We start from the raw sequence: 27,037 nt of genomic DNA, 5'->3' as shown, positions 1-27,037 counted from the left end.
CAAGACCAGTGTCAAGAGATTGGCATAGGGATGGAAAGATAAGGAGTTAACATCCTGGGGGGATGCTTTAGTGGCAAACTGCTTTTACTACACTCTATATCTCATTTGATTAGGAGCAAACTATTACAGCTTCTTTGCAAAACTTTCTTGAAAGGAAAATACTTTTATTTGATTAAAAAAAACTCTGAACTAGATTTTTTAAAAAAGCACCTGAAATTTCATCTTCTAGATTAACATTAACATTTTGGTGAGTATTCTTCTAGATATATGTACATGCAGACACATGCCTGCAAACCTACGAATCTATGAAGATACTTCCTAGATTTATTTATACAGCGAGAGAGCTGTACATTTAGATTCTGTAATCTTTCCTTTTTCACTCAGTATGTTGTACACATCTATCTAAATAGATCTCTGTATCTAAAATTATGTAATGGTTGCAAAGTGTTGTATGGATGCTTCAATTTATCTAGTTTCTTACTGATAGGTTATTTGTTTATTGCAATTTTTTGCTAATTAATAAGCAAGGGTATTTATGTGCCTATACTTATCATGAATTCCTAGAATTGTGATCTCTGGGTTAATGTGTACTTTATTTATTTTATTTATTTTTTAAAAGATTTTATTTATTCATGAGAGAGAGAGAGAGAGAAAGGCAGAGACACAGGCAGAGAGAGAAGCAGGCCCCATGCAGGGAGCCTGATGCGGGACTTGATCCCGGGTCTCCAGGGTCATGCCCTGGGCTGAAGGCGGCGCTAAACCGCTGAGCCACCCGGGCTGCCCTGTGTACTTTCTTTAAATTTCTATACATATACAGACACAAAATATAATAAATTCAACTAAGTTGCTCAGGGAGAGCATCCATTTCTTCCCACCCTTGACAACTTAGGACAAAGACAATGTAAACACATAACCATGAATCAGATGAAAAAAAAAATGGGTGAGAAGAACCTGAGGAGGATGAACACCTTTTCATGTATTTATAGGACATGTATACCTTCTTTTGTCCATTGCTTATCCAATGTCTTTATTCATTTTTCTACTTAGATGCTGATCTTTATTATTGTTCATCTTCATATTTTTCATGGTGTTTTTTTCCTATGATAATCTTTAGACTGGGAAGTTTATCTCAGAAATAACTTTACCACAGAATTTTACAGTTTTCAAATAATGTCAAACATCTACACTGCAAAGTTTTACAACGGAGACTTAGAAGTCTTATCTAGTCTAGAAGTCTGACATATTTAGCAGTAAGAAATTGTCATATTGCTTTATTTCATTCCGTATTACACTTAAAATGTAAAAAACCAGCCTTGTGTATGTGACTAAATCAAGGAACAGGATGTCCCACCTAGAATCTATTTTTTTCCAAAATTAAAAATTAGCCTTAAATTTATTTCTGAGTTTTTTTTGAAAGTTGAATATTTCCCAAAGTATGGCTCCCATTAAAAATATTTAATGCTTGAACACATTAAACAGAATTTTATAAGTTACTTACCTTTGACTTTGCAACTATTTCTGAAACTTTCACCACAGGATCTTGAGTGAGACTTAGTTTGTTCTGTGCATTCATCTTACTGTTCAGCCAACTCATGGCTTCACTAATGTATTTTTCAACTTTTTCCACATCAGCAGGATCCAGATGATCGTATCTTTCATCCTATTAAGTAACAGATTTATTTCAGTAAGCATACTTCCTTTTAAGAGATTTAGATTCTTACTGAATGCATGCCTCACACGTACCCACGGAAATAAGCCACATACAAATTGCATAGAATTGAAGACTGGGAGAAAGAAAAAAATCAGTTCTCGATTTTTAAAAAGAAAGGTTTTCTGAAGAAGTCAGGTTTGCCAAGAAATGCCTAGTGGACAATATTCAGGAGAACAGTTCTTAGCCAAGAAAGAAGCTGCATGGAATTGAATTTGTTAGAAAATAGAAATAAGGGAAGAAGGCATACTGCAAGCTAGACAGAAAATTCTCAATATACAGCAGAACAATACGGTAAGTTAAGGATAATTACAGAGTAAGGTTCTGTCTGAAAAACTAATAACTGCAGCCACAACATACAGGAAACAATCTAAGGAGTCATGGTTTAGGATGGAAGTCACACAACCAGGATGATATGGCAATGCACCTACAGAAAGAGGATCTCCTGATGGGTCACCTGCTGGATTACAGACTGGACATGGAAAATAAAGGGAAATGGAATGAAAGAGTACTCCGAAGCCAAGGAACCGGGAGAATGTGGTGTTTTAAAACTGCAAAGCTTAATCCCATATGCTTCCTTCTGCTTGTAGGATTACATATACGCATACTTGATCTTGAACTCAGTTTCTGGGTCTCCACATTTTCTTGAATCCCCTCCTACTTCATGGATCACATCTTAAATTCCTTCTCATTCATCCTTTTATATGCATGCTTTCAAAAAATGTAGCCTGAACCTCTTCCCTTAACTCCCAACTCTATATCCATCTTTCAATTTGAATTTCTATTTATAAAGACTGAAATGACCACCTACATTTCAAAGTCCTGATTATACCCCCACCTACTCTTCTCAGTTCCCCCCATCTTAGTAAATGGCTGATTTTATCCTCCCAGGCCATATCTCTAGAGTCATTTTTGACTCCTTGGTCACATTTACATAAAAATCTGTCACCAGATCTTACTAGGTCTGCCTTTAAAATATGAGCAGATATCTGACCCCTTCAATATCCAAGGTTCAAGCTTCTATCATTTGTTATTCTAATATCCCAATTAATGTGTTTCTGTATCCTTTAAAAAAGTCAAATTATATCAGTTCTTTTTTTTTTTTTTTAAGATTTTATTTATTTATTCATGAGAGACAGAGACACAGGCAGAGGGAGAAGCAGGCTCCGTGCAGGGAACCCAACGTGGGACTCACCCAGGTCTCCAGGATCAGGCCCTGGGCTGAAGGCAGCGCTAAACCGCTGAGCCACCCAGGCTGCCCCAAATTATATCAGTTCTATGGTCAAAAACCTCCAATGGATATCTCAAAGCCAAACTTCTACAACAGCCTAGTAGGCACTAGGCCCTTTACGATATGGCAACTGCTAATCCTGTTCCCATTGTTTTAAGCCCCTCTGGCCTCCTTACTGTTCCTCCAACACATTCTCCCCTAGAGGTTTTGTAATCACTTTCCCTTTTCTTTTATACTTAAGTTGTCTTGAGCCCTCACCTCCTTAATTCTTTCCTCACAGTATATCATCTTATTAGTCTGCCCTTCTGACAAATCTCCTCATTTGGTGATTGACTTTTTCAATAGCCCTTTATCTCTATCTGACTAATTTTTGTTTTTTCTATCTTACTACTTTAACTTATTTACTGCCTACCTTTCCCTATTGAAGCATATTAGAAATGGGTTCAATGTCTTCTTTGATGCTTGTAGTTCGAGCACCTTGAACTGATGACAGCCGGGCACATAAGAAGAACTCAAAATCTTTGAATATAATTGAAGTCTTGTCTTGCTTTGGGTATCTACAATCTGCATACTCGAAGACTACTAAAATCTGGGGAACAGGGCCATGTAATTGTATGTGGATCTCTAATGCCAGATTTCAAATATTCTTGTTTTCATTTGTCTGCTTCCTTCTTACCTTTCCATTATCCTTATATTCTCTCTTTGTACCTGTATGAACAATTTGGACACTGACAATAGCGGGCATATTCACAGTCAGTACCTGGATTCTTTTCAGTTGGCTGGATTATGATCTTTACAAAATTCAAAATCTATTTGTAAAATAAGTAACCTCTTCCCACATTGTGTAGCAAAAAGTAGTATAGCAGTTAGGAGTCTATATGTTAACTTCACACTGTTCAGGTTTTAATCCGAATTCCATCATTTACAACCAGTATAATCCTTGGCAAGTTTCTTAAGCACTGCAGTTTTCTTATATCCTTGTGAGAATAAAGTGAGATAATCCATGAAATGTGTTTATATTCATTGTTTTATAAACAGTTTATTTTTTTAAAAAGATTTTATGTATTTATTCATGAGAGAGACAGAGAGAGAGAGAGAGGCAGAGGCACAGGCAGAGGGAGAAGCAGGCTCCATGCAGGGAGCCCAATGTGGGACTCAATCCTGGGACTCCAGGATCACGCCCTGGGCCGAAGGCAGATGCTTAACTGCTGAGCCACCCGGGCTGCCCTATAAACAGTTTTTAAGTTATTATGAAGATAACCTGCCTGAATCTGGTGTTAGCCTCTCCTGTTTACTGATTTTAACACCAGTGGTAAAAACTGGAGAAATTATAGTGAATATTTAAAGTAAGGGTCAGCAAACTTGTCCTGCAGGCCAAATCCAACTAGCTACTTTTTTTTTTTTTTTTAAGATTTTATTTATTTATAAGGGAAGGGGGAGAGAGAGAATCTCAGGCCGACTCTGCACGGAGCCTGTAAAACCTAAAATATTTACTATTTGTTCATTTAAAGAAAAAGTCTGCTACTCTCAGGTTTAGAGGGAAAAAATGGTAAGCTTAATTTCGTCAAATCTTACTGTTATGTCCAAAAGGAGAGATCATTTATATAAATATTTGAGGCTTAAAAACAGTGGAAAAGTTAAGGGTATAGATTTTAGTTTGTATATATGAGAGAATATAGGGTACAGGAGATTACAAATGTCCACTGGACTGGAGAACAAAGAGCAACCAAAAGCAAAAGAGGCCAAAGAACAAAATAAAGCCTAACAGAGTCCTGTCTCAAAGGAGGCCTGTGATAATACAAAGTCCAAGAAAACTTTTTTCACTGTGTCAATAATGAAATCCCTAAGAAAAAAGAAAAAAATGGATTTAGTCACTGGATGAAAGTGTGATTTTAAGGAATTTTAAGATATTAAATTCACATAACTGTATTTTAAGGAAGTACTCTTTAACAATCATTTTCCAATAAAAAAAAAAACAGGCTTTTTTGGGAAAGAAACAGTACGTGGAATTTTAAGATATTAAATTCACATTAACTGTGTATTTTAAGGAAGTACCCTTTAACAATGATTTTCCAATTAAAAAAAAAAAAACAGGTTTTTTTGAGAGAGAAAGAGCACATAAGCCAGAGGAGGGTGGAAGGCAGAGGCCAAAGGGGGAGAAACGATCCCAAGCAGGCACCAAGTTCAGCATGGAGCCCAGCACAGGGCTTGATTCCAGGACCCTAAGACCATGACCTGAGGCGAAATCAAGAGTCAGACACTCAAATGATTGAGCCACCCAGGCACCCTTCCAATAAAAAAAGTTTTAAATTTGGTACACGAGGTTTCTGGAATTTGGTGGCACAACTACTATATTTTTATAGCTGAGAACTTGCAGATTGACCCAGCACTACCATGTAACTATACACATGCCATCATCAGCAGTGGGCCTTGTGTCTTCCGTACCTTGTTTCTGTATGCTTCTATCACTTTCATAACAAGCTGAATCTTTTTTCCCAAGTCGTTTAAAGCTTTTGGTCTCTCTTCATGTTCCATGTACCTCATCTGAATAGGCTGGCCATATTTCTGTTACGAAATTTTTTTAAAAGAAAAAAGTTATTAACAGAAAACAACTTTTAACAAAAGACAACTTTTATTGGACCTTTACATGATGATGAATAGGAAAGAAAGCTGGCCAGATAAAATATGCCTCTCCTCTGTTTCCTTACATGAAAGTAAATTCCAGTAGTTATTTCCTTATGCAACCCTGAGATGCCTAACTAATGATTTGTAGCTCTCATTTATTAAGACTATTTCTTGATTCCTCTCAAACACAAAGGCAACACTTTTAATTTCTTCAAAGTTAGTGTTAAAAATTTACAGAGGTATTAAATAAGACCATAAGGATAATTTGGTACAGAATTCATCTTTTTGAAACTTGGTTTCAAATATTTCTGTGTATAACTCTTTAAACAACATGATTACTGGGATTTCTGGATATACAGCTTCTGTAACTTTGAGGAGCGGATGCATTAGAACAATGAATACCTATTTTCTCTTATATTCTTTATACATTAAAAAAATCAGCTTATTTTAGAATTTTAGATTTTCAGATAAGTTATAAAGGAAATAATAGAGCATCAAGTACCCCTCTCATTGCTATCCTCTAAATTTAACATCTTATTACATACACTTGTCAAAACTAAGAAATCAACACTGACACAGTACTATTAACTGAACTCCAGACCTCATGTGGACTTCATAATTTTCTGTTCCAGGATACCAAATTGCATTTAGTTTATTTACATCATATTTTTATTGTCTTATATGTATTTTAAAGATTGTATTTATTTGATAGACCGCAAAAGCAGGCGGAATGGCAGGCAGCGGGAGAGGGAGAAGCAGGGAGCTCTATATGAGATTTGACCCTAGACCCTTGGGATTATGACCTGAGCTAAAGGCAGATGCTTAACTGACCGAGCCACCTAGGCACTCCTTTTTGTAAATGTTTTTGAAAGAGGACCAAGGACTGTATTTTTTAACAGCCAACAACAACCACAACACAAAAGCCTGTGGAAACTTCTGTAACATTCACTTCTGTGGTTACTTATATATTTGGGGTGAAATAATCCTAAGAGCTGCTGGGCTTTTCAGTTATTTCTACTGACCCCAGCTACCTGGCTGCTCCTAATGCCCAAAATATATACATTCTCTTAGGGACATGGGGAGTAACACCACCTCCAAGATAAAATGTGATAAAACCTAGTTTCGCTATCATAAGCTTAGGTTTTCTAGTTGCTTTCTAATTATTCCATTTGGAAGTAATTTCTTGGCATAAAGGCAGTTTTAACCTTTGCAAGATATTAACACTTTTGCTTGTAAGTAACTTTTCTTACATTCCTTGCCTCCCCCAAGTCCTAAAGAGCTGCCTTTTTCCATAGTCTAGGAATCATTATCAATGTCATCTGTTTTTCCCTTGCTAGTCAGAATGGCTCAAGGACCAGCAGCATCAGAATTTCTTGGAGGCTTGTTAAAAATGCAGAATAATGGCCCCACCACCTTCAGATATATATATTGAATCCTAGTCTGCATTTCAGCAAGAGCTCCTGGTAATTCATGTGAACATTAAAGTATTGCTATGATCTACATTAAGAAGAAAAGAGGGGATCCCTGGGTGGCGCAGCGGTTTGGCGCCTGCCTTTGGCCCAGGGCGCGATCCTGGAGACCCGGGATCGAATCCCACATCGGGCTCCCGGTGCATGGAGCCTGCTTCTCCCTCTGCCTGTGTCTCTGCCTCTCTCTCTCTCTCTCTCTGTGACTATCATAAATAAATAAAAAATAAAAAAAATAAAAAAAAGAAGAAAAGAAATTTCCTATCATCCTTGTAATCTGAACTTAGAAGTATTTTTTTCAAGGTAGAGTAGACAAGCAGAAAGAAAAGAGTAATAATGGTCCTTTTCAAAAATCATGCCATTGACCTAGAAAAGGAGACTTGGTGGCCAGATCTATTTCTTTGTGGAAGGATATTTAAGTGCAGGAAAACTATTTTTGAATTTCTTCACTGGTCAGGTGTCCATTACAGTTGCAATGTGAAAATACAAAAGGGCTGTATATTACTCTTTAAAATCTTAACAGTGAAGGGGGAGAGAAGCAGACAAAGGGTGTGTACTCTAATGGATAAGAAGGGATCAGGTTCACAAATCACTTCTTAATGACATTTCAGAAATACATGGCTAATGTAAATAGTAGTAACGCTCTAATCATCTGCTACGTATTCATATCTGAAATTCCTAACAAATATGAGTATACATTATTTGATTTCAATATCATGTAGAATTACTGACCTCTAAAAATGCTTTTAAGATCAGAAAACTTCTTTCTACATATATCTTTCTTTAGTATTTTGCGATATATTTATTAAAAATAGACTGCTTTTAAAGCATAATTTTTAGGAGAACTTAATGTTTTATTCAAAACTAACATGCACTTTAAAGAATTTACCTTTAGTTCTTGAAGCTTATCCACATAAATTTGTTTAGGTTGGTCCTCTCCTTCTTCATAAAGCCAATTTTCTGTGTCTTCCAATATTGCAGACAGTTTATTCAAGTCCTAATTATACATTTAAGAGACACTGACTGAAAAATGCTCTCCTTAGAAATAAAAGTTATCAAAGGAATGTTTTTCAAGTATAAAAGAGTAAATTTCAGATTTTCTGGCTTTGTATTCATAAACATGTTTTTCACCATAGTTCTACAATTAAGAGAAATAACTAAGAACCATTCCTAAAATGGCTCAAGGAGATGGGCAACAGTAACACATTTGGTATGTTTATTTACATAATTTGTATTAACATTGTCAAACAAGATTTTTTCAGTCGTTTTTTCAATATTCAATGTTTTTCCAATATTTTCAATATTTCAAACAAGAGAGAGTGGACTGGGAGGGGGCAGAGGGGCAGAGTGGGGAGGGAGGGGCAGAGGGAGAGAGACAGAAGCAGACTCCCTGTTGAGCATGGAGCCCATGAGATCATGACCTGAGCCAAAATCAAGAGTCAGATGCTTAAGTGACTGAACCACCCAGGTGCCCCTCAAATAGTTCTAATAAAAAATTATAAAATTTAGACTTACTTCTTGAGTGATGAATTTTTCATAGACTGTGCCCAGCTTGTCTCTAAAATCATATACATATTCTTCAACAGCATTCTTAGCATCATTTCTTTCTTTCTCTAATTTATCTTGCATTATCATCTTCCCCTATTCAAAATGTTTAGATTAGTTGCTATTAAGACTATGCAGGAGAGTCATCAGGGAAATGCATATCAAAACCACAATGAGATATCACCTTATAACTGTAAGAATGGCTAGAATCAAGAAGACAAGAAATAACAAGTGTTGGTGAAGGTATGGAGAAAACCCCTCATGCAGTGTTGGTGGGAATGTAAATTGGTGCAGCCACTGTGGAAAACAGTATGGAGGTGGATCTAATAATTCCACTATTGGGTATTTTTCCAAAGAAAACAAAAATAATTAGATGTATTCACCCCCATGTTTATTGCAGCATGATTTACAATAGCCAAGAAACAGACACAATCCAAGTATCCACTGAGATGAATGGATAAAGAGGGTGTGGGCCCTGTGTGGGTAATGGAGTATTAGTCATTATAAAGGATGAAATCTTGCTAATTGCAACAGTATAATGGACCTATGCTAAGTGAAACAAGTTAGACAGAAACAAATACCATATGATTTCACTTATATGTGATCTAAAAAACAAAACAAATGAATAAACAAAGAGCAAAGATAGACCCATAAATAGAAGTGATGATTGCCAGAGGGGAGATGGGTGGGCGGATGGGCAAAATAGGTGAAAAGAAGTGGAGAAACTGGAGATACAGGCTTAAAGTTATGGAATGAATAAGTCATGGGGATAAAAGGTACAGCATAGGGAATACAGTCAATGGTATGATAACAGCGCATAGTGAGAGATGAGAGCCACACTTGTGAGCATACCATGATGTATATATAGACTGGTTTATCGCTATGTTGTGTATCTGAAACTAAAGTAACATCGTGTATCAACTAGACCTCAGTTAAAAAAAAATAATAATATGCATTAGGGAAGTGCAAACCCGAACCCCTTCATACCTACTACAATGACTATAATCAAAGACATGGATTATAAGAAATGGACAGTGTTAGTGAGGATGTGAAGAATTTTTAACCCTTGAAACATTGCTAATTGGGAATGTAAAATGCTACAGCTGTTATGTAAAACAATTTGTTGGTTCCTCAAAAAGCTACACAAAGAATTACAATATGACCGGCAATTTCACTTCTAGGTATATAATCAAAGGAACTCAAAACAGCTATTTGTATGCTGATGCTCACTAAAGCATTATTCACAATTGCCAAAAGGTAAAAACGAATGGTTAAATAAAATGTATATATCCAGTGCAATATTATTCTATTATAAAAAAGGTATAGAGTTCTGATACATGTTACAATACATATGAACTTTGAAAATATGATGCTAAGTGTACAAAACCAGACAGTAAAGGACAAATATTTTATGATTACATTCATATGATTTATCTAGAATAGACAAATCCACAGAGACAGAAAGTGACCAGAGTTTATTGGGGGGTGGGGAAAGGGAAGAATAGTAAGTTATTAATGATTAAAGACTCTCTGGGGTTATGAAAAAGTTTTGGAAATAGGCAGTGGTGACAATTGCACAAAATTGTGAATTTAATAATGCCGCTGAATTGTACACTTCAATGAAATAGTAAATTTCAGGTTATATACATTTTATTACAGTTTAAAACATTAGTAATGTGTAATATTACAAAGGCACTGAACTGTACACTTTAAATGGGTGAACTGTAGGTTATGTGAATTGTATCTCAATAAAGCTATTTTGAAAACCCCACATAGACCATGTCATTTTACATACCAGGATTCAATTCCCTGGCTCCCCATTTACTAGTTTTGAGATCACAGGAAGGTCACCGAACCTCTAAGCCTCAGTTTTCTTATCCTAAAACAGAATACAACTAGCTATCTCTTAGGGCTGTTAGTAAGATGGACATATTTCACATAAAATTTTAGTATTGTGGCTAGCACATAACTCATCCCGAATAAATATTAGCTCTGGGAGAAGATATAATATAGTGGTTGTGATCTTGAGCTTTGAAACAGACTACCCAGATCCAACTCAAAGGTACTCTCTGGTCATGGATGATTTAGTCCACCTGTTCCTGTTTCCTCATCTGTAAAACATAAACCTCTAACAGTACTTATACCTCACAGGTTTGTTTTGAGGATTAAATGAGACATCAAAGTCTCATGTAAAGAGGCTAGAAAATATGATTATTGTTATAATTAAAGCAAAGAAATAAAGAATCTGAGGATTGTAATACCCAAAATTTTCACTTTAACAGAAACATAATGTTTTAAACAGAAGACTACAGTGCACCGACATTTGGAATCTAAAATAGTGAGACATTTAAAACCTTAAGAAAGATTTTATACACAAAGTTTGCTATACAGCAGCACTTGTCTACAATTTATTTTGGCAAATTTGGGGAAATTAGTCTCAAAACAAATTCTGAATTACTCAGGTCTTCAGGAATGCTTGCTTTACCTAAAATGCAGCAATGCATTTTATTAGTTAATAAATAGACAAAAAACTGTAAAGTCAAAATCTCTTGAAGAATTCCAAGAATAATGCGCACACACACACACCGATGGGAGAATATGGGGACTTCAAAGAAAATTGACCTTCTTTAACGACAGCCAAGCCTGTAAAAATAACCACTGCTTAAATAAAACTTTTAAAAATAAAATTACTTTTTACACAACTGCTAGTCAAGCAACAAAACTCTTCCTCAAGAGACTGTAAAATTAAACACACAGACACGTAAAGAAAATTTCAAGAATGACAACAGATCTTAAGAAGTACTAAACGTAAGTCAGACAAACATTCTGAATAGAACCTTATCTTTAAGAACAACACATTAGATAGAAGAGGGGAGCTGTTAATACTTCACCTTAGACTGTGTTGGGTGTTAGTGTTAAAGTCAGAGTAACAAGGGGGTAAGAATCAATAGTATTAGAATGGTCTTTCTTTATAGTGGAGAAAACGCATGTTTTTTCACATAGCTCTGATAAAAGCTACACTGTACATGACATTAATATAGCTCAGTATTTTGTCCAAAATAAAGTAGTTCAATGATTTATTTAATAATTCCTTAAGTTATGGACTAGTTCCCAAAATTGGCAGCGGTGGGGGTGGGGGTGGTAGTGGTGAATAATCATTGACCTCTACAAAAATTTCAGAATACACTACCACTTATGTCAACATCACCTGAGATTTACATACCTCATTTTCAATGTAGCTGTTGAGAAGATCTTGGCCCAACTGTCTACACAGGCTGCTCTGAATAGGCAGATCAATACTCTTGACTTTTCCTTTTTTAATGGTCTGGTTTAATCGATCTTGTTTGTCTGAGGGAGCTGACTGCAGAGAGAAATGCAAGAGAAGTATAAATTTCTAAAGCCAGTTTGAAAATAGATTTAAGTGATTTCAGAAGAAACAAAAAAAGTAAAATCAAAACTATTACCATCTATTTTACTTAATACTATTTTAATACAGGTAATATTTTATACTCTGTGTACACTAAATCTTTTAATATAAAAACTACTGGGATGGAAATGCAAATTAAAGCCACAATGAGATGCCACTTCAAACCCATTAGGGACAACAATAACGAAAAAAAAAAGGAAAGTAACAAGAGTTGGTAAGGATACGGAGAAACTGGAACCCTCATAAATTGCTGACAAGATTATAAAATGTTGAAACAATCCTGGAAAACAGCTGGGCAGTTCCTGGGTGGTGAAGCGCTGTAAAAATTATTGTAATAATAGTTGCAAAACTCTGTATTAAAAACCATTGAATTGTACACTTAAAATTGGTGGACTATATGGTGTGTAAACTGTATTTCAAGCTGTTAAACAATTAAAGCCAAAAATATCAAATAAAATTAAAAATCCAGAAAAATAGGTTTCAATTTTTAAGTTATTGGAGAGCCTAGGATTTGAAACTGAATCTTTATAACCTCTGAAGAAAATCTGTACTTCTAACCAATATAGACTCAATTCTGTTCAGGTTAGAAAAACCTGTTGAAGATGGTATTTAGAGCAAGAGCCACATTCATCTAGGTCATTGGGTTGGGGTCTCTCCCTTTTATTGGCAAGGACTGTCTCAATAAAATAATGACTTTCAATGAAAGAGTTATCCTTTAAAGTTTTACTTTCAAAAATATTTTTGCACAAAGGAAAATATTTTATGATATGCAGCAAAATGCTTAGTTAATTTTGAGATGAAAGAAAAAAATTTACTGTCAATTTAAGTTTTCTTTACTTAGCTTATTCCATTTCCTATTTTTCTGGGATTACATTGTTTTTGATGAGACAAAAAATTACTGAAAAATGCATTTTTTTTCCTACCAAGGAGATAATTTTACTTATATTGTTAGGGTTCATTCTTTTTAAAAATCCTCTATAATTCCCTGAATTGTATTTATTCTGGTTATAGGCTTCTATACTTTTCCACATTACTAAGATTTAAAATATCAACTCTATTAAAAGTATGCAATACAAAGTAAATATATTACTCAAAACATCAATCTCTAAAAGACACAATCATAAAAATAGTAAAACACACCTTTGTTTTAGTTCCTGTATGATCGATTTCCTCTTCTGGGGTATGTTCAGCATGGCATTTTTGATGCCCTCCTTCTTCTTGGTCAACTTGCATTTTATCCTGGATAGAAAATACGTAATTGCAAATATTTGTAGAGTGTCTTCCTTTTTTTTTTTTTTAATAAGCAGCATCTTAGTGTTCAAAACTGCTTTGTAATATGTGAACATAGTACAGTAGAAGGTTTTCTTTTTTTCTTTTTTTTAAAAACTTTTTTTTTTAAAGATTTATTTATTTATGATAGTCACAGAGAGAGAGAGAGAGAGAGAGAGGCAGACACAGGCAGAGGGAGAAGCAGGCTCCATGCACCGGGAGCCCGACGTGGGACTCGATCCCGGGACTCCAGGATCGCGCCCTGGGCCAAAGGCAGGCACTAAACCGCTGAGCCACCCAGGGATCCCAGAAGGTTGTTTTTCAAATGAGAATACCAATAAACAGATTAAGGAAAAGAAAAAGATCTATTTGATGCTATGTGAATAAATGCTTTCATTCAGCTGTGGCCAAATAACTGCAAAAAAAAAAAAAAAAAAGGAAAACTGTTCTCAAGTTAAATTCAACAACCTAAATTCACAAGGATAAGCTTATGAAAAAAAAGAACATTAAATTTGACAAATGTTTATAAAGAACTTAATGTGGGAAAATAAGATACAAAATATGTGTATTACATAAATTCGGTATTTTTTAAATGTAGTAAAATACTCAGTACATCCAAACTTTCAAAGCAGATGTCTCTGTATTATTAAAATGTAAACTTCAAAGATTTTTTATGTCTACAGGACAAACTTTCAATCAATAAGACTGTTAAAATAGATTCTACTTGGTAAATAATCACAAGTAATAGATTTTCCTGGTCTTTCTTAACCTTATTTATGACCATCCTCCTAAAAAGAAGCAAGCTTGGAATTCAGCAATCAGTATAATTTAAATCTTCTAATATATTCAGATTATAATATATAAAATATAAACTACCTTGGAGGCTATCATGAATAGTACTTATTTGTGCCAAAGAGAAAAATAAGTTAGACAATAATTTACACCAGTGTTCTTTGTAGTTAAAGGGTCAATTATTTCCGGGATGCCTGGGTAGCTCAGTTGGGTAAGCAGCTGACTCTCGGTTTTGGCTCAGATCATGCTCTCAGGCTCCTGGGATGGAGTCCTGCGTTGGGCTCCACCCTCAGTGGGAGGTCTGCTGGAGGATTTTCTTTCTCCTTCTGCCCCTCTCCCTGCACGCTAATACATAAATAAATCTTTGAAAATATTTTTTTAAAAAAGTGTTTCTGATATTCCACTCCTCACCAACCTCCATAACCAACTTCCAAATGTACAATTTCCCCTACCTGATTGAAAAGAGGTGAAAAAAGTAATATAGTGGTGAGTTAGTGTAATGAAGAAGGCACACAATTCTATTTCATGTAAGACTAAGAAAAAAATGCTGCCAATTAAGTAGCCAAAATCAGTTAGCATTTTTAACTTTATACTTATTGAAAGAGCTCTTCTATTGTGTTTATATCTCTAAAGATAAACTTATAAAGTGGTTAAGGTATTTCTAAAACTTCACATTCATAATCCAACTATTTTAAATCAGTTAATGAAGTATTTTTCTACACAATATTGTCCGCTGTGCCATCAATAGCATTAGTTACCCAGCATTTGTTTAAAAATTGCTCTAGTATGGTCTCTAATTTTTTTAAATTTTTATTTATTTATGATAGTCACAGAGAGAGAGAGAGAGAGAGAGAGGCAGAGACACAGGCAGAGGGAGAAGCAGGCTCCATGCACCAGGAGCCTGATGTGGGATTCGATCCCAGGTCTCCAGGATCACCACCCAGGGACCCCCCTAATGTTTTCTGATAAGCCACTGATACCTATTCTTCAAGTGTTTTCTTTATCGTACTAAGGAGTCAGTAGATTGTTTTCAGACAACCATGACTCAAAGCCCTTCCATGAATGGTCTTTAATTTGTTGACAGAAATGTCAAGGTGCCATTGCCTAGTCATGCCACTGGGAATAGCAACCAAATTCACACATGTACAGGTGACGAGAACTGTATCATGATAATTGCCATCAGCAGCAGTGAGTAGAGGATATGATCATCTGCAAGACCGACCCTGATTTCAGATATATTAAAAGTGGAAAGCTATACAGCTTACAACTTATTTGAGAGTAACTTGAAATGACTTAAGAAGGTTCATACAAATATCCACAGTGGGGAAACTGAAGAAGTGCTTCTAGACTCTGGCTTCTCTAATAGATTTTAAATTCCATGAGGGTTGAGATTATTTTTTTGTTCCCTGCTATATCCAAATACACATTCTAGTGCTTATAGTTACTTGCTAAATAAAAAGCAATTAAGAATAAAATCCACAGGTGCCTGCGTGGTGCAGTTGGTTAAGTGTCTGACTCTTGGTTTCAGCTCATGTCATGATCTCAGGGTCATGAAACTGAGCCCCACAGTGGGCTCTGTGCTCAGTGTGCAATCTGCTTGATATTCTCTCCCGCACCCACCCTTCTAGGTCATGCTTTCTCTTTAAAATAGGTAAGTAGGGCAGCCCTGGTGGCCCGGTGGTTTAGTGCCGCCTTCAGCCTGGGGTGCGATCCTGGAGACCTGGGATCGAGCCCCACTTCAGGCTCCCTGCATGGAGCCTGTTTCTCCCTCTGCTTGTCTCTCTCTCTGTGTGTGTCTCTCATGAATAAATAAGATCTTTAAAAAAACCAAAAGAATAAAATCCAGAATCATTATCATGAGCTATATAAAGACTTTACTAGATTTGTCCCTTGACCTACCTTATTTTTTTTTGTGACACTCTCCCCACCTTCTCCACTCCTGTATCTCATACATCAGCTACCCTTGTATTTGTTTAAAAAAAGGTGGGGGGGGGCTTTTTGCCTCAGGGACTTTATACTTCTTATTCACTCTCCTCAGACAACTACAAACCCACTCCTTACCTTCAAACTGCTTTTTCTTTTTTAGATTTTATTTATTCATGAGAGACAGAGAGAGACAGAAAGAGAGGCAGAGACACAGGCAGAGGGAGAAGCAGGCCCCATGCAGGGAGCCCAATGCGGGACTTAATCCCAGGTCTCCAGGGTCATGCCCTGGGCTGAAGGCGGCACTAAACCGCTGAGCCACCTGGGCTGCCCCAAACTGCTTTTTCATCTTTCAGGCTGGCTTACCTGTTCCTTCCTCACAAGTGGCTTTCCTCATCACTATCACATAGTGTCCACTATGCATCCCCCCTCAATTTCCTGTATATTTATATAGTATCTTGTTGCTTCTAGCCTGTCCTTTCCCACTAGAATGTAAGTTACAGATAGATAGGGACCTTTTCTTCCTTGGCTATCACTATATCATACCCTCAGTGCCTAAAACAGTACCTGGTACATGTAATCGGATATTTTGAAAAAATAAAAAAATAAAAAGATAAACCACAAATAGTAAAATCCAAATATATTAGTATAATGAATAGCATATAGTCTTTCTGATCTCTGGTTTTGTGATAAAGCCTAAGCTGTGATAACTTCTTAGTATGACCATACATTAATATATATACCTAGAAGTATCAATTTAATTTTGAGATCTCCTTTAAAGAAAAATCAACATTCTGTTTTGATTTTTTTTCAGGAAAATCAAAGCTATCTTAATTTTTAATGAAAAAAAGAGGCTCATAAAATAATGTTTCATAAATCAACTCAGGTAAAAGACAAAAAAAAAGACTCCTGCTGCTTACTGGATTTATGTCAGAGCCAACAGTGTCAGGCAGGCAGGAAAGAGTAAAAAGAACTTACTACCACTTACCTCACCTTCTCCTCTAAAACTGAAAGCAGTTATCTTCCAAAGTCTGCTCTGATGTGGTTCTCATTTTTTGGGAGGAAGGGAGAAATGACTTATAATGGTACATAAGCCCTATGCTTTTAAACTTCTAGATACAGAATTCGGTAAACAAATTCCAGAGAGAGCCGTTAAGAAATAGAGCATACAGGATACTTTCTACATAGGATACTCAACCATCACCCCTTGTTAGCAATGATTTGGAAATAAACTACAATTTATTCAATACCTATTGTATCAACTATGGTAGGGATTTAAAAAGAAATAATATATTTGGAGTATGCTAGCCAAAAATGCCAAGGATATGATGCATGATGTTAACCTTTCTTTTTCCCTTAATTATATATGTTGGAGACGGAATATTTAGGAATATCTTACTTATCTAGAAAAAATACCTTATATGGGAACACCAACTAATTGTAATGTTCCTATAAGCCAAAACACTTATGGTAAGCAAATAAGGCTATGAATGGCCAAAAGCAGATGTCATAACCTCATACTCTTTATTCATAGATGAATCCCTCAAGTCCACAACCAGGTCATTCTCAAGGACACACTAAGTGAATTTCAAGCCCACAGACAAAATAAAAGCAGAAAATAAGAAGTGCTAGAGGTGGCAGAAAAATGGGTGCCATATTACTGTTTTTAGTGCTCAGGATTCAGTATATAGAGAAAACTAAAGGTCTCAACAGAGACTTTTAAGAAAAAGAGGTAAGAAAATTGAAATGGTTATGAAGAATTCATCCTAAAGGCATACACAGCACTCTCAATATTAGTAAAAATAAATCTTAACAGATTGAATTTACATGTCTGACAAATTATGAACAATTAAGAAAACCAACTTTTCAAAAAAAAACTTTTCACCTATTATTTTTCCATTAATTATAAAAAATTGACTATCTTTACTAACAGATTAGGACATTTCTTTTCTCAATTCAAGGAAGGATATAATAGCAAAATAGTACATGGGAAAATGGAAGGAAATGCCATGATCCTTAAATTAGGAGTACTTTAGAGAGAATTCTGATCAATGAAGATTTTAGAATAATTACTAATAAAAACAGACAAAAAAGAAAACTTCAAAAAAATGGAGAAATGGTCTTGAAATTTAACAAAAAATTTTTTTAAAGATTCATTCATCTTTGAGAGAGAGTGAGCACACAAGCAGGAAGAGCTGAGGGAGAGGGAGAGAATATTAAGCAGACTCCATGCTGAGCTTGATCTCACAGTCCTGAGAGCACAACCCAATCTGAAACCAAGAGCTGGATGCCCAACTGATTACCACCCAGACACCCCCAAAATCCATTCTTAATACACACAAATACACAAAAAAATCTAGGGTGGGTCTCCAATTATGATCAGAACAAAAAAAATCTAACATAGGCCATTAAAAACAACTTATAAATAGTACATATAAAAAGATGAAACCTTTGTGTAATGGAATATATCACGTTCTCCTATGATTCCCGCATCTATAGTATAGCAAGAATAAATATAGTGTAAGGGTCACGTAACTCCTTCCTAAAGAAATAAACTGTCAAAATTTTGTACTAATGTTACTGAGTGTACAGCACACTATTGTGTTCAAATACCAACCAGATATCCCCTAAGTCCAGATAGATTCTTTATTAAGGATGTACTTTATCAATCTAAGAAAAGGTATATGTACAGTTCAAAATGTATCAATCTGAACTCTTTAAAGCTAAAAAGCTAGAAAGCTAAAAAGCTAGCCATAATACAGTTTTTAATGGAAATAAAAAAGAATTCAGGAAGAGGAGTCTAAACACATGTTTCATATAAGGCTAATAAAGATACAAAGCGTCTAAAGAGTTTAAAATGTGAAAGAAGTCAGCATTTAAAATTATACTTTAAAAATCATTCTTTGATGTTTCATCAAAAAAGTTTATACTGATTCCTACAATAAAATCTCCTCAGATTTTTTTCAACTAATAAGGTATCAGTTATGATTAAGAAACAATGTACTCATTAGAGGTTTTCTACATACCACAATAGGTTTTTTTTTTTTTTAATTTTTATTTATGATAGTCACAGAGAGAGAGAGAGAGAGAGAGAGAGAGAGAGAGAGAGAGAGAGAGGCAGAGACATAGGCAGAGGGAGAAGCAGGCTCCATGCACCGGGAGCCTGATGTGGGATTCGATCCAGGGTCTCCAGGATCGCGCCCTGGGCCAAAGGCAGACGCCAAACCGCTGCGCCACCGAGGGATCCCACCACAATAGGTTTTCTACATACCACATCATCCTTGCCTTCATTCTTAAATGAAGTTTCTGTCTCCATAGGAGCATCACTGTGATCCCCTTCTACATTTTGCTTCTCAATTACTGCTGCACTGGCCACACTGAAGATTCCATGAATGTTAACACGAACTTTAACCTTCACTTTGGAACTATCACCATCAGACTGAGGCAAAACATTCTGAATAGTGAAGCTCCCTTAAGGAAAAAAGTGCTTTCATTAGTACATGGATTTCTGATTAACTTATTCAAATTCATTCATTCAATAATTTGATTATTATCTTTTAGATGAAGACAAATAATCATGAAACTATTACATCCAGATTACTGTGACCCTAGATCACTTTTTTTATGTTAATAAACCTAATATTAAGATTTAGACAGGTTAAGCAGCCTGCCCCAAATCATCAATACTAGGACAAAGGTAAGCTGGAATTTCAACAAAGCACAATTTGACTTAAGGCAATATAGCTTTTAAGTATTTTATAATATTGCTATTCTAAAACCAAAGTAACAAAATTCTACTTCTGAGTTTGAAAACAAAATGGACATTATCCTTTTGCTGTAAGTTTTGCAAATCATAATCATCTTGGTAATTCACAAATACAGCAACTTAAAAAAATTTCACCCTATAGCAAAATTGCAAAGTTATTCAGTCACTAATACCTACAGAGATCATATTCACTTTCACTTGAAGAAACTGTTTTATTTTCAGTATTTTTAAAAGATTTTTTAAAAAGATTAAAAATTTATTTTATTTATTTTTTCATTTATTTTATTTATTTATTTATTCATGAGACACACACACACACACACACAGAGGTAGAGACATAGGCAGAGAGAGAAGCAGGGTCCATGCAGGGAGCCCGAAGCAGGACTCAATCCTGGGACTCCAGGATTACGCCCTGGGCTGAAGGCAGATGCTCAAATAAGCCACCCAGGCGTCCCAAGATTTTATTTTTAAGTAATCTCTATACCCAACATGGGGTTTGAACTCAGAACCCTGAGTTTAAGAGTCACATACTCTTCCAACTGAGCCAATTGAGTGCCCCTCTATTTTATTTTAAAAATTCATAATATATAATGATATCCATAATAGAGAACACTAGGCAGAAAAACTGAGGAGTAAAAATTTGGTTGACCTTTATTATAGGTTGAATTGTGATCCTCACCCCCAAATTAATATGAAGTCCTATTCTCAAGTACCTCAGAAGGTGACCTTATTTGTTTGGTAGACAGTGTCTTAGCAGAAAAATTAAAATGAGGTCATCAGGGTGGGCTCTAATCCAATGGCTGGTGTCCTTATTTGTAGCCAGATACACATATAGGAAGAATGTCATGTGAACAGGAAGATGGCCATGTACCAACCAAGGAGAGAACCTAGAACAGATCTCTCCTCAAAGCTCTCAGAAGGAATCCTGTCAACACTTTGATTTCATACTTCTAGCTTCTAGAACGAGACAAATTCTGTTTAAGCCACTCAGTTTGTGGTTCTTTATTACGGAAGACCTGTCAAACTAATTACACCTTCCATAATTTTCTACTGCTTTAAGTAACGTATTTGAAACAGTCATATTGCTCCCTTTTTAGTCTATCAATAAAAGCAATACGTATAGAAAACTTAAGAATTGTAAATTATTCCTTCACTTTTAAATATAAAATCATACTTTGTTTTGTGTATCTAAAAAGATTATCCAGCTAAAACAGATATTACAGTCCCCAATGCGCACTTTTGTATTAATCCAATGATATGCATTCTGGTTGTTGCCAGGGAACCAAAGTTTAAAGTCAGAATATATAGTCAGTCTGGCAGCACAATTTCAACTTACTGATTAAGGATTTTTCCATAAAAAAACGACCCTCGCCCCCTTTCAGGCAAATTTCAGAGCATTTTCAATAGAGAAGTCAAAATGAATTAAAAATACTCAAACCTACTGCTATTCCAGGATAAACTCTGAGCACTAAAAAAGTGCATGTTTAGAAAAAAGTATGCGTATCTTTCAGTTTCAGTGTCAGCTTAGCTGAAATATCAATTTATTTATTTCCTTGATTCAAATACTGATATATTTACAAAAAGCAAAAGTTTCTGAGATTTTTTTTGTGTTCTCTTACCAATTCTTGGATCAGGATAAGGCACTTCATGTAAATTAGTATAAAATGCTTCTAGTTCAAATGGTTCCTTCTTGTGGAAAGTAATGACTTTTGAAAATGGGGCAGGATGGTTTTTACAGAATACTTCACATTCCCTAAAATGGAGTGGGAAACAGTTAAAAACAAATAGGAAGTTGTCTATGAATCTCATTATAGAATCCATGTCATTCCCAATTCAAAAGCAGCAATTTGAAGAGCTCTATCCACAAATGTAAAGAAAAAGAATTACTGGTTTTATTATGAACATGCAATTTGATAGGTTTACAGCTCAAAGTTTTTAGAATGTCTGTCATAGCAACAGATAATTCTATCCTACTAAAAAAAGGAAAAATAATCGGGATTAGGTATAAGGCCAATATAAAGGGATTAGTTTTTTGCTCACCTATGTGTATCAAATACTATCCATTAGTTTCCAAAATACTTGTCATATATAACCCTTTTTACTCTAGATCCTTTAAAAAAACCTTTATTTGGGAATAATTTCAAACTTATAGAAAGAAGCAAAAATAAAAATAGAATAAGGAACATCTGTATATCTTTTTTTTAATCCCTACATCTGTATATCTTAACTAGATTTACTGTCAGCATTTTATTCTATTTATTTCATCATTTAAGTGTACACACTCTGTGGATGTGTACATTTTTTTCTAAACCAGTGGAGGGTGTTACATACATTCTGGTCCTTTATGCCTAAGTACTTCAATGTGTATTTCCTAACAGGGATATTCTTTAATATAACCACAGTACTGTCAACTGTGTAAGTTTACACTGATACTTTAACATACAATCCACATTGTCCTTTTTTCAATTGATGTAATACTGTCCTTTATAGTATTTCCTCCTCTTCAGCACAGAAAGATTTAAAACCTACATAACGGGCAGCCACCAGGGCGCAGTGGTTTAGTGCCGCCTGCAGCCTGGGGTGTGATCCTGGAGACCCGGGATTGAGTCCCGCATCGGGCTTCCTGCATGGAGCCTGCTTCTGCTCTGCCTGTGTCTCTGCCTCTCTCTCGCTCTCTCTGAATGAATAAATAAGTCTTTTAAAAAATTAAAAAAAAAATAAAACCTACATAACAATTCCCATTCTTACTTAAATACTGTAACAGAAATGGCTTATAACTATTGTTTACAGTGGCCCAGAAACTCACTCTATAATACTATTACCATCACCCTATTCATTATGCAAGGTTTGAAAATCTCACATTCATGGACCTTCCCCTCTATCTTGTTTTTCAAGAACCTACAATATTTTTTACTTTCTTGTTGTAATCACTAGGATAGGTTTTTCAATTTAACCCCTCCTCTCAGTGTTTCTTATAATTTTTTTCTGGATCACTGTATCTCTAACTGAAATTGACTTTAATTATTTAAAAAGTTTATTTAAGTTAATCTCTACACCCAACATGGGGCTCAAACTCATAAGCCCAAAATCAAGGGTCTCATGCCCTTCTGAGCCAGTCAGGCACCCCTGAAAGAACAGCATTTCTTGCCTCAAAATTGACATTAATACATGCCACTTACATGCTCTGCAAAACATTCAGGTCAGATAATCTATATTTTTGGAATTTGTACGAAAATTTTAGTTTTTCAGGGGTGTGGATGTAAAAAGCAGAGAACAAAATTTTATTTTTTTAAAGATTTTATTTATTTATTCATGAGAGACAAAGGGAGAGAGAGGGGCAGAGACACAGGCAGAGGGAGAAGCAGGCTCCATGCAGGGAGCCAGACATGGGACTTGATTGTGGGTCTCCAGGATCACACCCTGGGCTGAAGGCGGCGCTAAACCTGAGCCACCCAGGCTGCCCAAGAACAAAATTTTAAAAGAAACTTCAAAACCTAAATATAGGTTTACCTTATTATACAAGTTATACTTCTAAAAAGTCATCAAATGTATTATTTGAAACAAATTTTTGGCAGGGAAGCAACAAGCTATTTAAATCTTTAGCAGTTATGTAAAAAGAATGTAAATGTCAATGAAAGCATGAAAAGATTGTAGCTTACAATAGTCAGAAATGCAAATCTAATAACAAAGTACTTATTTTCACTTTCAGAATGTTATCTCTAAAAGAATAGAAGAAAATGAGCTACAACAAATAAGCAATGTTAAAAGGAATATAAATGAGTAGAATCCTTTTAGTGAAAAATGTGGCAGTACTGGTTAAAATAATGATATCCTTTGGGTCAATTTCAGTTCTATACAGTTGTCTTACAGATATACCAAACACAACTAAACAAGGAGATGTGTAGGAGGACTTTCCTAATAGCACTGCTTGAATCAGAAAAATTGGGCTTTAGGGTGTATTGGTTAAATTAATTATGGCAAAAGTGCTGAGAAAAAAGTCACTGTTGACATGGAAAGTTAACATATAACATTTTAAAACGCAAGTTGCACTGGGGACACTCAGACAATTACATATGTACTTAAAAAGTGCATGCTTTTATTTTTGGATATTCAAAAAAATGGAGCAATATAAGCACAGTTGTTAACAATGGTTACCTTTGTAAAATGAGCTAAGTAGGAGGTGGGTATAGCAGATGCAGGTTTTTAAAGTTTTTATATTTCCATATTGTGATTTTTATTTGAAAATATTGATTTACCTTATAATAAAGTACTAGTTAAAAATATGCCACCATGGTTTAAAGATTATGTAGTATTTTATAGTTTCTTTTTTCTAATGTTTTACTTAAAAGTATTTGAGACTTTTAGAAGTGTAAATTCCTCTAAGTTCAGAAAGTAGGTTCAATTGGTTATTCACAATAAGCTCTAACCAAGGCTTCAAAAGTAACTTACCCAGTTCCATCTTCAAAAGAGGTCTTCCATCTTAATGTGATTGAATAGGGAACAAGGTCTGTTATAGAAAATTCACGCACTTTAAATGCTGGTGAGAGAATCGCACACTGAAAATAAGATGTATACCATATTTAAATCAACAAACGCAAAACATACTGGTTACCCTGACTGAACTGCTTATCAAAGTCTTGTAATAAAGTTACATTCTAAAATTACTGTCCTTTGGTAATAGCTAGTTTAAAGTGTCAAGAGTACTCTATGACCTTACAAAAATATATTTTTAAATCTCAAAAAATAATTTTAAGTGGAAATAATTATAAGAATCTATAAAGTAAATGTTCTTTCACTAAGCACAGACATATTGTCCCTATGACACTTTAAAAACAAATTAGAAAGACACAAGATTTATTTATCAGGAATAATTTCAATTTATTTTTAGCCTATTGACAACTGGTTGGAACAGAGAATATTAAAAGGTCACTTTAAGCCTATCACCACATTTCTGGCAAAGTATACACTGTTAAACAAAAAAAAAAGGATTATTAATCATACCTGTAATGCACATCCTCTTGCAACAGCTTCATCAGCATTTAATGTGGTACTTATGTCTTTAAGAAAGAATTTAGTGATTTGTTCTTTCACTGCAGGAATTCGTGTTGCTCCCCCTACAATTTCTATACTACTTATGTCTTCACGTTGCAAGTCTGGAAAGCAAGATGTTTGGGTTGTTTTTTTTTTAAAGATTTATTTATTTATTCAGAGAGAGAGAGAGAGATAGAGACAGGCAGAGACACAGGCAGAGGGAGAAGCAGGCTCCATGCAGAGAGCCCCACGTGGGACTCGATCCTGGGTCTCCAGGATCATGTCCTGGGCTGAAGGTGGCGCTAAACCGCTGAGCCCGCAAAATGTTTTTAATTGAGAAAAATTAGATAGTCTATAAAAATGTGAACAAAAGACTTTGGAAAGTACTTTTTCTTTTTTTAAAAAAGTTAATTTCCTTTTTGCTAAAACAACACTAAATAAAAAGAAGATAAAAACAAATTTTGGAAAAATGCAAAACTTAATATTAACTAGGTATCAGGCATTGCACTTAGTCCAGATGACAGAGTAACAATAAGAACAGACAAGTACCTCACGGACTCTTCAAAGTCCTTCAATTTTCTAACTTTCACCTCACAAATAACCAAGAAGTATTAATTGATTACCAAAAACCTTAACAAAAAGCGATCATGTCCCATTTCTACTTTATTTTCATCATAGACTTTATAGTATACTTATATGTAAACACTTCCGAATATAATATAGTTTTATGATGTAAACAATAACATGAGCCAGGAGCTGTTCTCATAAACCCAGATTCATAGTGCCCTTACTCTTATGAATGAAGTTATAATCTCCCTAAAATGAAAAATATTCAAAAGACATATGAAATTTTTGTTGCTTTTACCATTTCCTACCCCATTTAAGTGAGTTAACGTCATGACACAATTTTGATGGTTAGTCTAGTGATTACACTTACTAGCTTGTTCCATTACTGCTTTTAATGGTGGCTCGACCCTGGTGAATAGGGAAGCACACAATTGTTCAAATTGAGCTCTGTGGGAAAAATGAAGTAAAATTCATCATTTTGGGATGTAAAACTCAAATATATCTTCTAAAGTAACACAGTGAAAAAAAAATCAGACATGATCTAAATGTAAAATAAGCCAACACTTCTTAAACTGAAAACATACATGGTACCTGTTCATTTTACTAGAAACATCAAGGTCATTCATGAAACACTCAATGTTCAGTGGAAGATCTGATGCATTTGCGCTCATTAGCTTCTTCAGTTTTTCACATTCCTGATATAAACGCAACAAAGCCCGAGAATTTTCTTTCACATTTATCTTATATTTGGTCTTGAACTCCTCACAGAAGTAGTCTACTAAAGCCTCATCAAAGTTCCTGCCACCCAAATATGGATCAAAGGTGGTAGCCAAGACCTGTTTAAAAAAACAAAAACAAAACAAAACAAAAAAAACAGAAACAGAAAAGAACTTTCAGAAACACAAATGCTTTTGAAAAGACAAAACCAAAAAACACCTTTTTAAAATTAAAGTCAAAGGCAAAGAACTTGTCAGAAATCACTGGGGTGTCAAAACTTGCTGTGGGTTATACTAATTATCACTTATATTTAGCCAACATACTTAGCCACTCTGAGTTATCTGCTTTGGGTTACAGATCTATATATCATAATCATTCTATTTCTGAAATAACTGAGTTTCAATTAAAATTTCATTATCTTATATCCACTGGTTCTACAACAGCACTGAACAAGTAGACGAAAAACCAAGTTCAAGAGAGCAAAGAAACAGTCCTGAGCATGTAACCAAAACACAAGAGCCAAGAAAAGCCAATCCAAAGATGAAATCTAAATACTACAATTGGGGGATCCCTGGGTGGTGCAGCGGTTTGGCGCCTGCCTTTGGCCTAGGGCGCGGTCCTGGAGACCTGGGATCGAATCCCATATCGGGCTCCCGGTGCATGGAGCCTGCTTCTCCCTCTGCCTGTGTCTCTGCCTCTCTCTCTCTCTCTCTCTCTGTGACTATCATAAATAAATAAATTAAAAAAAAATTAAAAAATCATTTAAATACTACAATTGGTCAATTTACAGGTCAGGAATTAGGCCTTCTGACTACTATTTAAAAAAAATAAAAAGCAAGCTATTTTTATAAAAATACAGAATAAATAAAAGAATACATGAAAGACCACAAAATAAAGAATAAAGAGAAGAAGAATTTAACATAATAAACTTATTGGGCAATGAGCCCCAGCTAGTGGATAGATGGAAGAG

General features: G+C 35.1%; 1 protein-coding gene across 1 annotated transcript in view; it reads right to left on the bottom strand.

Annotated features, from left to right (window-relative positions):
• The window catches only part of HSPA4L (heat shock protein family A (Hsp70) member 4 like), a 57,674-nt gene that overhangs the window by 6,198 nt on the left and 24,439 nt on the right, over window positions 1–27,037 (bottom strand). Inside the window, exons 8-19 of the mRNA XM_055316957.1 lie at window positions 25,942–26,186; window positions 25,721–25,797; window positions 24,754–24,905; window positions 24,202–24,308; window positions 21,372–21,505; window positions 19,258–19,457; window positions 13,143–13,241; window positions 11,799–11,936; window positions 8,546–8,671; window positions 7,920–8,027; window positions 5,385–5,504; window positions 1,499–1,660 (exon numbers count right to left, since the gene is read on the bottom strand). Coding sequence (XP_055172932.1) covers window positions 1,499–1,660; window positions 5,385–5,504; window positions 7,920–8,027; window positions 8,546–8,671; window positions 11,799–11,936; window positions 13,143–13,241; window positions 19,258–19,457; window positions 21,372–21,505; window positions 24,202–24,308; window positions 24,754–24,905; window positions 25,721–25,797; window positions 25,942–26,186 — 1,668 coding nt within the window. The remainder of the gene's footprint in view (window positions 1–1,498; window positions 1,661–5,384; window positions 5,505–7,919; window positions 8,028–8,545; window positions 8,672–11,798; window positions 11,937–13,142; window positions 13,242–19,257; window positions 19,458–21,371; window positions 21,506–24,201; window positions 24,309–24,753; window positions 24,906–25,720; window positions 25,798–25,941; window positions 26,187–27,037) is intronic.

Source organism: Nyctereutes procyonoides, unplaced genomic scaffold (genome assembly GCF_905146905.1).
Source record: "Nyctereutes procyonoides isolate TBG_1078 unplaced genomic scaffold, NYPRO_anot_genome, whole genome shotgun sequence".
Taxonomy (NCBI): Eukaryota; Metazoa; Chordata; class Mammalia; order Carnivora; family Canidae; genus Nyctereutes; species Nyctereutes procyonoides.
This window is presented reverse-complemented; position numbering and strand designations above follow the sequence as displayed.